At 43.0% G+C, this 12,496-nt stretch overlaps 1 protein-coding gene across 1 annotated transcript; it reads left to right on the top strand.

The window, feature by feature from the left end:
- Positions 1–2,353: 2,353 nt before the first annotated feature.
- LOC145095854 (uncharacterized) lies at positions 2,354–3,495 on the top strand. The gene is made up of 2 exons (XM_079033673.1): positions 2,354–2,657; positions 3,065–3,495. The coding sequence occupies exons 1-2, from the start codon at positions 2,354–2,356 to the stop codon at positions 3,493–3,495; spliced, it is 735 nt and encodes a 244-aa protein (XP_078889799.1).
- The last annotated feature ends 9,001 nt before the right edge of the window (positions 3,496–12,496 follow it).

The following is a 12,496-nucleotide window of genomic DNA, read 5'->3' as shown; positions in this document are numbered from 1 at the left end:
TCAAGAGCCTGTGACAAGGCAAAGGCGTGATCGTACCGTTCCTCGCGTTAGTGTTTTATGAATTGAACCTGGGAAATACTCTGTAAATGATGTATTGAAAACCTTTTTGTAACAACATTATTAAAATGAGTGGCTTTTGAAAAGTTTTAATTGTTTTGAAATTTTGGATGTTACAATGAAAAAACAATTCTGGAAGTAACAAATGTTACCAAAACTCCAGAAGTCAAAAGTCCGAAGCAGACTATTCCGAAACTCCAAGTCATTTAATATGACTACTGGTTAGGTGAAAAGACATTAACCTTTTGTCTATTTCTAAGAGATTCGAAGAATTCCACTCAGAAACACAAAGTTGTTCCAAAATCACAATCAAAGTCCAAAGCCTGTGCCTATGTCCCAAAGTCTAACTTGGAGCCTAAAAACTCCATTACTCACTAATTTTGCAAGCACTTTGTGCTTCGGAGCAAGAAACAATATGGTATATTGATAGTGCTTGCTCCATGCACATGACGGGGCAGAAGGAATTTCTGCGAGACTTAAAGCTTACTCTAAATATTGGTTACGTGACATATGGAAACAACTCAAATTCTCAAATTCGTGGTTATGGAATCCTCACCAATGGAAAATTCTCTATCTCAAATGTGGCTTATGTAGCTGATCTGAAACACAACTTGATAAGTGTTGCTCAGCTCACTGATTCAAATTGTTGTGTGGAATTTTGCAAAAAGTACAACTATGTAATGACCGAAGACCAGAAAGAGTGCCTAATCAAGTCACTTCGCAACAATGACATGTACCCGCTAGACATCAACATGATTATTGGTAAACCACAACTCTGTCTTCTCTCCAAGGCTGTTACTAACGTTAGTTGGTTATGGCACCGAAGGCTCGCTCATCTAAATTTTTGTTACATGAATGATCTTGTATATGGAAAAATGGTTAGAGCTTTACCTCTACTCAAATTCGAAAATGATCAGCTGTGAGCTGCTTGTGAGTGCGGTAAGCAATCAAAGAAGGGTCATCCTATTATCATCGAAAAATCCATTTCGGAACCATTGGAGCTTCTACACATTGATCTTTGTGGACCTTCCACTGTAGAAAGTCTTCATCATAAGAAATACATTCTTGTGGTTGTTGATGATTTTACACGATTCACTTGGGTCTTCTTCCTTCAGATGAAATCCAAAACATCCTCAGAGCTCATTAATTTTATCAAAGGAATAGAAGTTCTCATCAAACTCCCAGTTAGGAGAATCCGAAGTGACAATGGCTCGGAATTCACTAATTCTACCATTGAAAACTTCCTCACCGAAAAAGGAATTGACCACAACTTCTCAGCTCCCTATACCCCACAACAAAATGGTGTAGTCAGAAGACGATATAGAACTCTTGTTAAAGCTACTCGATCCATGTTGAATTTCACAAATCTGCCACTCTACCTTTGGGCTGAAGCAGTATCTACTGCTTGCTTCACTCAAAATCGAAGTATCATCAATCGACGCCTCAACATGACACCATACGAAGTAATGAATGGTCGGAAGCCAACAATCTCGTTTCTACATGTCTTTAGATGCAGGTGCTTCATCAAGAACAACCAAGATCAGCTTAGCAAGTTTCAACCTAAAGCTAATGAAGCCATCTTCTGGGTACTCCTCAAAATCGAAAGCTTATAGAGTTCTTAACCGGATAACTCATGTTCTGGAAGAAAGATTTGATGTTACCTTTGATGACAACGTCGTCCGGAATTCTGGCCCAACTCACATTACTACTCACATCATGGAGTCCGAACCCTCAAACTATCCTCAAAATTGATTTTGAAACACTCTTTGGTCCTTCCGAAACAGCTCTTGATTCGGAATCTCGATCAAGACCAACCCTCATTCCAATCTCCTCTTCGGAAGTTCCTGTCTCACAAAACGTCTCCGGTCTGATCCCAAGCCTCCCTCCATTTGATTTTGAACCATTTTAACCTTCTCAAGTTGAGGGGGAGAATGCTCATCCCTCTCTTGAATCAAATGTGGATGGCTTCCAAGATGCAGCTGCTGAGTTTGATAACTCTAATCCTCTCAACAATGATGAAAATGAAAACTTCTTTGAGTTTACTTCTGATGATGATGTCAATCTCCCTGGTTCAGAAGTTTAGGGGGAGCATCATCCCAACATTCAAACCATTCAGGGGGAGCAAATCAATTCCACTGTTGATATAGGATCAACTGCTGCACAAGAACTACCACGATTACATGTTTGGACCAAGGATCATCCTCCGAACCACGTAATCGGTAACCCCAATGCTGCTATATAGACCCGTTCTGCTACAAGTATCCAAAATGAATGCCATTTTTCAGCATTTATATCCATGGTTGAACCCAAATCCATCAAGGAAGCATTGGAGCATGCTGACTGGATTACATCCATGCAGGAAGAACTGGCTGAATTTGACCGAAATGAAGTGTGGACTCTCGTCCCTCCTCCTCAAAATCATCCCATTGTCAGTAGAAGATGGGTATTTCGCAACAAGCTAGATGATGCAGGAGTTATTATTCGAAATAAGGCAAGACTAGTGGCCAAAGGATTTACTCATATTGAAGGCCTTGACTACGATGAGACCTTTGCTCCGGTTGCACGTCTTGAAGCTATCATAATCTTTCTTGCTTATGCTGGTCACAAAGGCTTCAAAGTTTACCAAATGGATGTTAAGAGTGCATTTCTTAATGGTGAACTTGACACTGAAGTGTAACTTCAACACCCCCCGGAATTATTAATCTTTCCTTTCCAAACCATTGTTACAAACTCCGGAAGGCTGTCTACGGACTCAAACAAGCTCCTCAGGCATGGTACGAGACTCTCACTGATTTTCTCAAATGCTCCGGTTTTCAAAGAGGTATTCTTGATCCCACACTATTCCGAAGATCAAATGGTAATCATCTCATGCTAGTGCAAATTTATTTGGACGACATCATCTTTGGATCTGCGTACCCATCTATGGTTGCTGACTTTGCTAAACTTATGATCAATCGATTCCAAATGAGTATGAATCGGGAGTTAAGTTTCTTTCTTTGTCTTCAAGTCAAACAGACTAACAGAGGAATTTTCTTTCACCAAGAGAATTACATTTTAGAACTCCTCAAGAAATACTCAATGGACACATGTGCCTCTTCAAAGGTACCAATGGGCTTCGGACACAAGATCTTTGCCGACACTTCCGGTGTTCCTATTGATGAAAAGAAGTATCGTGGAATGATTGGATCTCTACTCTATCTCACAGCAAGTCATCTGGATATAATCTTTTCAACATGCCTATGTGCCAGATTTCAAGTCAACCCAAAGATGTCCTATCTTTTGGCTGTGAAAAAAAATTTCGATACCTTAAAGGTACCAAGAGTTTTCGAATCTGGTACCCAGCAAATAAGAGCTTCTTACTTCAAGCTTATTCATATTCGAACTATGGTGGTCTTCAACTTGATAGAAAAAGCACTTTGGGTGGCTGTCAATTCTTAGGTGGTCATTTGGTCAACTGGTCATACAAGAAACAAAACTGCATTACACTCTTTACAGCCGAAGCGGAATACATTGTTGCTGCCAGCTGTACATCTCAAGTTCTGTGGATGAAATCTCAACTCCTGGATTATGGTTACTGCTTTCAGCGCATTCCTATCTATTGTGACTCTCAAAGTGCAATTGCGATTTCTCACAATCCAATTCAACACTCAATGACCAAACACATCGATATAAGGTACCATTTCATAAAAGATCATGTACTTAATGGTAACATTGAACTCATCTTTGTTCCATCTGACGATGAGATTGCTGATGTCTTTACCAAGGCATTAGACGAAACCAAATTCAATGGTTTTATGAACAAGATGGCTATGATGATACCAAATCCTCAGTTCTTTCAAGAGACTTGTTCTCTTTGATAGATGTATTTGAAAGAAATCTAGTTCTGATCTCAAAATCTTTTCATCTCGTAACTACTTTCTCTCGGAATACATAAGATCATTTATCTTGTTATTATATATGACCTTCACTTGAGCTTTTAAGTTGTATAGTTCATTCTGATTGTTTGCTACTCTAAGTCCACATTGTCACCATAATCGATTGTCATCTCGGAACATACTTCATAATGTCATCTCAGAATTCCACTCTGGAAAAGGTATTACATTCTGTGCTCCAGATTTTTCAAATGCACCGGAACTGTTTAAATGTGCTCCAGAATTTCACAATCACTCCGAAAGATTTCTTAAATTTTCAATCAGGAATGTTTTACAAATTTTTCTCAGGAGTTTTCAAATTTGCTCCGAAACTTTCAAAAACAAAACTGAATCTTTGCTTCAGAATCAACATTCACTCCGGATTACTTTCGCTTTCTGGACCTCTTTTCAAATTGGCATGATCCGGAACACAACGTCTTATCCTCCGTACCACACTTTGTTCGGAACACTTCATCCGGAAGCCCAAAGGATAATAAGATGAAACGCCCTTTTCTCTCAACGGTTATTTTTGAAAAGGATTCTTATCCTATCATCCTTGATTCTCGTGTACACATTTGCACGCTTCTATAAGAAACTGTCGAATCACCGTTTGGAGGTTACTATTTTGGGCTACATTCCACCCAACCTTTCATCTCCTAAGTCACCTCATCCCCCATGAATCGCTTTATCATTTAATGTGACCCATTTTCCATCCGGATCTTCATTATCACATTCACCAACCCGACCCATTTACCTTACCTATATATACCCATTCAAAACCTCCTTTTACCTCTTTACGCTCCCAAAACCCTCAATCACCAAATACTCTCAACTGTTCTTCGTGTTCTTCAAGAACTCATAACCTGCAACAATGTCGTCTTCTCGAGAACCCACACCAACTGCTTAAATCCCAAAGAAGTCCATTGCGAAGAAGAAGTCTTCAAAAGGCTCCAAAGGTTCCACCTCCTCTGCTGATGAAGAACCGTTCTTGAGAGACACTGCCCAGTTGTTCTCTCTCAACCCACTAGACTACGATGAATCGATCAGGGTTATGATCGATTTCATTGCAAATCATCCTATCTCCGTTCCACTTACCAAAATCCCTGATCCTCCACTACCACTTCATCATCTTCATCGAGATTTCACCAATATCAGATTAAACAATGGTGCATTGGAGACCACCGTCATTGGAGACATAATTGTTCCCATTTACAAATTGATCTTCCTCAAGGCAATTGGTGTAAAGGCAAACCCTAAGGTTTTCAAGGTCGTTGAACCAACGTATGAAGAGTTTCAGACATTTCTGAACTATATTGGCTACACACAAGACTACAAGGCTAAGGATTTCAAGAAGTCCGTTGTTTCCGGACTTTGGAGTGTTCTTATGCACCTCATCATCAAAGGGTTGTCCGGAAAGCATGGAGGGATGGACACCTTAAGCAAAGATTGGCTCAATGTCGTCTTCAGCATCTACTCCGGACGCACAAATGTTGTTGATCTTCTAGAAGTCTTATGGCAAGACTTCTGCAAATTTGCTACCCAGAGGAGCCTAATGAAATTTCAAGCCCTGGGTTCTGGGCACTGACGCTACAACAAGTATTCAAGGAGCTTTCGGAACCACTTCCGGTCAACACCATTCCTCCAAGAGGTATGTGCTACTTTTAAAATTGTAAAGGCTTATAGGATTGTAGACCAATCCTCATTTGGTCCAGTTAGACGCCTTCCGAACCATATGTTGGCCCTCATCCCTTCCGAATCCATTTATTTAAAACATCATCTTGAGACTTCAGTTGTGTTCGACCGAACACAACCTGCCCCTGTCTCAGTTGAGCCTACTTCGGAAGAGGCCAAACCTGCTATGTATGGACCCACAATCAAGAAGCCAACAAAGCGAAAGGCTTCTCCCACCAAGCCCAAGACCAAAAAGAAAGCCAAAGTCGGTACTTCCTCTCAACAGGAAGGCACCCATGACACTCCGGCAGATTCTGGCCGTCCATACACCCCACCTGCCCATTCTTCCTCCGCACCCCCTCAATGTTTTAAAATCACAAGCACATACTCACGGGGAGTCTCCACATAATCCACCCTCACCCTCCCAAAAGGGTGATGCCAATGTTGAACATAGTTCCTTGCAGCCCCCTAGAACAAACCCACGAGTCACCTTTGATGATCCCATTGTTTCTTCAACACGCACACACTACGGAACCCCTGTTTCAGACCCCAAGCTTTCCGGAGAAGGATTTGTCCCTCTAACTCCAGAAGCCTCAACTGGTATGATACCCGGAAGGAGTATAGGACGACCAGGTGCTAATGATCCACTTTGGGAAGATTATGTTAACAGGGCCGCATCCAAATGTCTGGATCTCACTCGAGCTCAAGTGGAGTCCACGCTCGTTGCCATGAGGAACAGGGCTATTAAAAGGAACTTGCCCTATGTTCCTCCTAGTGATGCAGATGCTATAAACGAGCTCACCTTGGAATAGCCCCCCATTACTACACATCAAAGTGTTTTCTGCACAGATCTAGAAGAAGAGATATCTAAAGAAATCATGTTGGATGAAGATGCAAAATTCCTTCCGGACGCACATCTTATAACTTTAGTTAACTACCAATCAAATGCATCCACATCCAAGTCTACCTATGACTGCGGATCTTCATCTTCTACCACTCCGGATGAAGGTTCAAATGCCAAACTTCAAGAAGATGATGATGCAATAAAGCTGGGTCCTTCAACAAACGTTTCCTCACAAGCTCCTCCACACAACTCGGATTCTGATTCTGAATCCTCCGCTGGTGACTACATAGACCCCTTTGCACTCCTCAAGATCCAAATGAATGTCTCGGACACCATGCAGAAAGTGGCCTCGATTGAAACTTCTGTCACTGCGCTAAATACGAAGATGGATCAAAAGGTCTCCGGACTTGATTCCAAGCTTGATGCTGTTCTTAAATCTCTTTCTCAACAGTCCGGACCATCTGTTACTGAGAGAGAAGCTCAACTAGATAAGCTAATCTCTCTCTGGCTCAAACGAACCTTCTATTCCAAACATGCTCAACCTCTCAAGGAAGTCTGGTCAAGGAAAAGAATCACCAAGGTGGAAGGCTTCGGAAGAAAAATACTTGTGAAGTTTGAGCTCAACTTCCCTCTCTTCCATTTTCACATCCTCCGGAACAAGCCTACTCCCCGGACCGTTACTGATGCGGACTTCCCATCCATGAACCCAAACGACATCCTCACTTTGGCTGCCTACTTCAAATAAAATTAGAAGGATGATATAAGTATGGGAGCATACCACGCCATTCTAAGCTTTCTGAAGGATTACGTTGCAGAATTTTGCCGACATGATTATGAGTTTGCATACCTCTACAGAACGGAACAATTTGTTGCCAAGATTGACTTCGTTCTTCCGAAAGCCGAAGTTATCGCTGATGGTCCTATTGAAGAACCGGTTCTAGGGTTTGTCTATACCACAAGGAAATCTAACAAGAAGGACTACTTCCGGGTCATCAACAAACATCTAGTTCCGATGAAAGCCCTGAAGAAGTTCATATCCCAAGCATCCAAGTCTGATGCTCCGGAGCATGTCAAGGCAAAGTTTGTAAATCAGTTGGCGTGGTACATAGAAATCCGAGAGTGATTATTCCAAGCATACACCTTCATCAGGGAAGAAATGAACTAAGCTTGCTGGATTGCTAAGTTCACTTAGGGGGGATTGTTGGAACCTGAAAGTGAACCTCTAGCAATCCTAAGTCCACATTCCGAAGCTCAAACATTCCGGAGTAGATGTTCCGGAGTCAATTATGAGGAAGTAGTCCAGAACTTAGTCCTGACCAGAAAAGAAAGTGAAGAGAGGACTGAAGACATTCCAGAGTGACTCTCACGTCCAGAATGAGCACTGATCCGGAAGAACCTTATTTTGTTTTAAATTATTTATTGTATTTGTACTTGTTTTGATGTAACGTTTCATAGGACTTAGTCTATCATCTTATTTGGACAATCAGAATGTCAAGAATATTTCTTATGTCCGGTCTTATGTAAACACTTGGGTTAATTTGCTGTAACTTTTACTCTTATATAAAGGAGCATTCAATACAAGTCAACAACGGATCTTTCATTCGCTTTTGGCATCTTTAATAAGTTCATTAAAACATTCTTCTTGTTCTTCATTTATTAAATTTACTTTGATCATTTACTCTCTCATTCTTCACTTAAATGTCTTGATCATTTGTTGAATATTCTATCTAAGACTTGACTGGTTTGATCTTAAGCATTTACTCAAGGTTTGAGTTCAAACCTTGTCCTTGCGCATCGATTTTGATCTCATACTTCCCACAAGTATGTCCGTGCTGACCTCCACACCTAGAATCGGCGGTCTTGGACCGCTTCGGCACCGCTGCGACTGTGTCGGGGCCTACCTCTGCTCTCTCAACTGCAACTCAATCTCAAGCTTGCACCGCCTAGCGGACTCCTATAACTCTAGTAATGTATCACATCGTTGGGTAGCAACAAACTGTCTGATGTCAGTCTTGAGCATGCTCAGATAACGACTCATCAGAGCCCGCTCGGAAGTAAACTCCCGACAACACTTCACCCTCTCAGTGAACATGCAGGTGATCTATGTCACCGTCTCCGTACCCTATCTCAGGTTCAAGAACTCATATGACAACCGCTCTTTCTCAACTCGTGGAATGTAGTGAGCGTGTAACATCTCCCTGAACTGATCCCAAGTTACTGTCGTTCGCTGTTCATCCCAATATGACCTCGTCATCAATCTCCACCAGTCCTATGTGGTAGAGTAAGGGTGAATAAGTCCTTGGTATTGGTCTAAAGGACCGAATGGGTAGGCCAGCACCCTGATATGCTAGGCAAGGTACCGATCGAAAGGACCGAAGGGTTATGCCAGCACCCTGATATGCTTGGCTAGGTACTAGTCGATAGGACCGAAGGGGTAGGCCAGCACCCTGATATGCTAGGCGGTTACCGATTGATAGAGACCGAAGGGGTAGATCAGTACCTGGGTATATTATACAGTATGTATGTTATATGGTATGTGGTATGATGGGGGAACTCACTAAGCTTTGTGCTTACAGTTTTCAGTTTTTGTTTCAGGTCCTTCTTCTTCGAAGGGAAAGGAGTCGGCACGGTAGCAGCGCATCACACACATGATTTTCCGCGTATGAGATTCTTGGGATTTGTACTCTAACATTGTTACTATTTGATGATATGGTTTTGTGACACATAATCTGTTGTTTTTATGAAATAAATTACTTGATGATGTTTTCCTATAAATTGTTTTATGAATCGTTATATTAAAAATGAAATTTCTCGCCTTGAATTTTGGGATGTTATAAGTTGGTATCAGAGCCTTGGTTTGAGTTATTCGGACACACCTTCGGGGGTGTCTGGACTCAAATAAATGGTTTGAAATATTTTTACAAGAAAATAGTTTTCTAAAATCTAAAATAAACAGTTTTGAGAAAGAACAAGGTGTGTGATGCGTGCAATCGGTCGAGCTCAAGTAAGTTTCCCCCAAGATACTCATACACGTTTGTTATGATATATGATATGATTGTGAGAACTGCATGCTAAATTAGGGTTGAGGATCTAGGAAGGATGCCTTATATGCTTGTTATATGTATGAGAACTGCATGCTATATTAGGGCTAAGGATCTAGGTAGATGTCTTATGTGTCTGCTATACGTGCTTATTGAATTACATGCTAGAACTGATTAGTCAGTGTTATGATGGCCTGAATAGAATATGTGTGGTTTGGTTACTCAATACCCGAATGTTTCTTGCTTTGTGCTTGTAGGAGTTCTAGTTTTCAATAACTAAGTGGTAACCGAATACGTTAAGTTACATATTGCAAGGAATAAATAATTTCAGAAGGTTAGGTCTAGCCCTATTTCACAGCTCTTGTTTTAGTCCAACCGTTGTAGGGTAGGATCTCTCATTCGAAGAATTATCTGGTCTTAGTGATATGTAATGGTATTCGCAAGCTAGTTAGGTAAAGGTAGCATGGATTTGTTATGCAGCTGATGGCGGAGAGTAGGTCGGAGAGTTACCCTAGGGAAGCTTAGGATGAGATTAGTGCATCGAGCAGTAGTAAAGAAAGGGACTTGGTGAGTTTGAGGCAATCCTTGAAGAAAGTACGTTTAGATGTGGAAGGTAGTATGGGCCCATACTATGGAAAGTAGAGGATCCATACTCGAGACAAGGACGGTTGAGATATAACCAAGGAACTTGTAGAGTGTGTGAGACCTCTTGAGGTTATGTATAACCCAGACGATTATGTGGTTTGTTTTAGAATTGTGGTGAAACGTCACGGAGCACGAGGTTCAGGGTTTGGGTCAGGACAAGGTTTAGGTTTGGGTGCAGCTTCTAAGCCAGTTGATGACGGACTACGTGAGTTCATCATGTATGAGATCACGAGAGGCATCCTTGAGGCGACCCCGATGATTTTCGGGTCGATCAAGGAAAGGATTATTGAGCTGATGGAGGAGTGACATGGCATCTGGACAGTCAGGGACACGCACACTCTCCTTCAAGGATTTCAAGGGATGTGTGCGCCTGACTTCCACAGGGTGAAGGACCTTATTGTTTCCAGGAGCTGGATTGTAGACATTGAATGTGCACAGTTGACGAGCTTTTTCCCTAAGGGGTCGAAGGTTCGATATGCTACAGGGTACTTGAGGGATAGAACTAGAGATTGGTGGGAGGTGGTCAGTGACTCATTAGGAGCCCCAGCCATTGAGGCTATGACCTGGTCGGACTTTGTGACCAGGTTTAGGGCTGAGTTTGCACAAGCTGTGGAGATTCAGTAGCTAGCCAGGGAGTTTCTTGACATGAGACAGACGACTGAGTCAGTGGTGAAGATTACTTCCAAGTTCAGGGAGAGGGCCTTACCGGTACCTCATTACGCGGGGGATGAGGATATGAGGAAGACCCGATACTATGAAATGTTGAGAGCTGACATTCGGAAACATATCAGCTACTCAACATGCCCGACCTTGGAGGACATGATAGCCAGGGCGAGAGAGAGGGAGATTGATATTGAGCACATCCGGAAGAGGAAGGCGGAGGTTGGGCAGGTTACTGGGATTTCAGGGGAGAAACCCAAGGGATCTAACACTAGGTAGAAGGGCCAGCAGGGCCGGAGCCGCTGTGGGAAATGCGGCAAGACTCATGAGGGAGTTTGTAGATTGGGATCATCGAACTGCTATAAGTGCGACAAGCTTGGGCACTTTGGTAGGGATTGTACTGCCCCTACACCTACCTTTCAGACTTCAAACCTGATTTGCTTCCATTGCAATCAGAAGGTCCATAAAAAGGCCAACTACCCAAGGTTAACATCAAGAGCGCCAGTGACGGCGCCATCTCCAACGACCCTACGGATCATAGACGGCCGACAAGGCAAGACAGATGCTTCAGCGGTGAGGAGCCGAGCCTTCCAGCTGACCACTAAAGAGGCGCGTGCCGCACTAGATGTGGTGACGGGTATGTTTTCTTCTCCCTAAATCTTGTTACATGTCGGTTATGATATTTATGTTCTATGTTTTATGTGTTGTGTTTAGGATCGTTCCATGTGAACGATATCCCAGTACAGGTGTTAATCGACTCGGGGGCTACCTGATCATTTGTCTCTCTTGCACTTAGCAAGAGGTTTTCTGATTCTTCAGGGATGTTGGATTATCCTCTAGAGGTCGAGATTGATGACGACTGATCTGTTCGGGCATCAGAGGTTTTCAGAGATTGCGTGTTGAGGTTGTATGACGAGCGATACCTTGTGGATTTGGTTCTCATTCTGTTGCGTGGGAACAAGGTCATCATCGGCATGGACTAGTTGAGCCCTAATGGGGCAGCGATCGACTGTGCGCAACAGTTGGTACATATCAGGACCCCAAGTGGGGGAGAGCTGGTGGTTCAGGGCGAGAGACCGCATCACGGACCAACCATGTGTTCGGCAGCAAAGTCTAGGCGCTACCTTCATCAGGGTTGCGTAGGGTATGTCACCTATGTTACGGATACCTGGGAGGCGGGTAAGGTGATTGTGAGTGATGTGTCCGTGGTACGAGAGTACCTGGACGTATTTCCAGAGGAGCAGAATGGGATACCTCCAGAGAGACAGGTGGAGTTTAGGATCGACCTAGTCCCTGGTGCGGCTCCGATAGCCAAAGCACCATATTGATTGGCTCCTCCCGAGATGCGGGAGTTTCCTACATAGCCGCAGGAGCTGTTAGACAAGGGATTCATTAGGCCGAGCAATACGCCTTGGGGAGCCCCGATTCTATTCGTAAAGAAGAAGGACGGGTCGCATCAGATGTGTATAGACTACTGGGAGCCGAACAAGGTAATAGTAAAGAACCGTTACCCACTCCTGAGGATTGATGATCTCTTTGACCAGCTACAGGGGGCATATTGGTTTTCCAAGATAGATTTGTGTTCAGGCTACCACCAGATGCGAGTCAGAGACGAGGATGTACATAAGACTGCTTTTCGTACTCGCTATGGCCACTACGAGTCCGTG

Source organism: Lactuca serriola, chromosome 3 (genome assembly GCF_051521515.1).
Source record: "Lactuca serriola cultivar US96UC23 chromosome 3, Lser_US96UC23_V15, whole genome shotgun sequence".
NCBI lineage: Eukaryota > Viridiplantae > Streptophyta > Magnoliopsida > Asterales > Asteraceae > Lactuca > Lactuca serriola.
This window is presented reverse-complemented; position numbering and strand designations above follow the sequence as displayed.

Excerpts from the sequence above, each read along its gene's own strand:
- LOC145095854 (XM_079033673.1), top strand. The coding sequence starts at position 2,354 with ATGGTTGAACCCAAATCCATCAAGGAAGCATTGGAGCATGCTGACTGG. Across the intron at positions 2,658-3,064 it reads AATCTTTCTTGCTTATGCTG|TCAAACAGACTAACAGAGGA; the intron begins GTCACAAAGGCT and ends TTTGTCTTCAAG.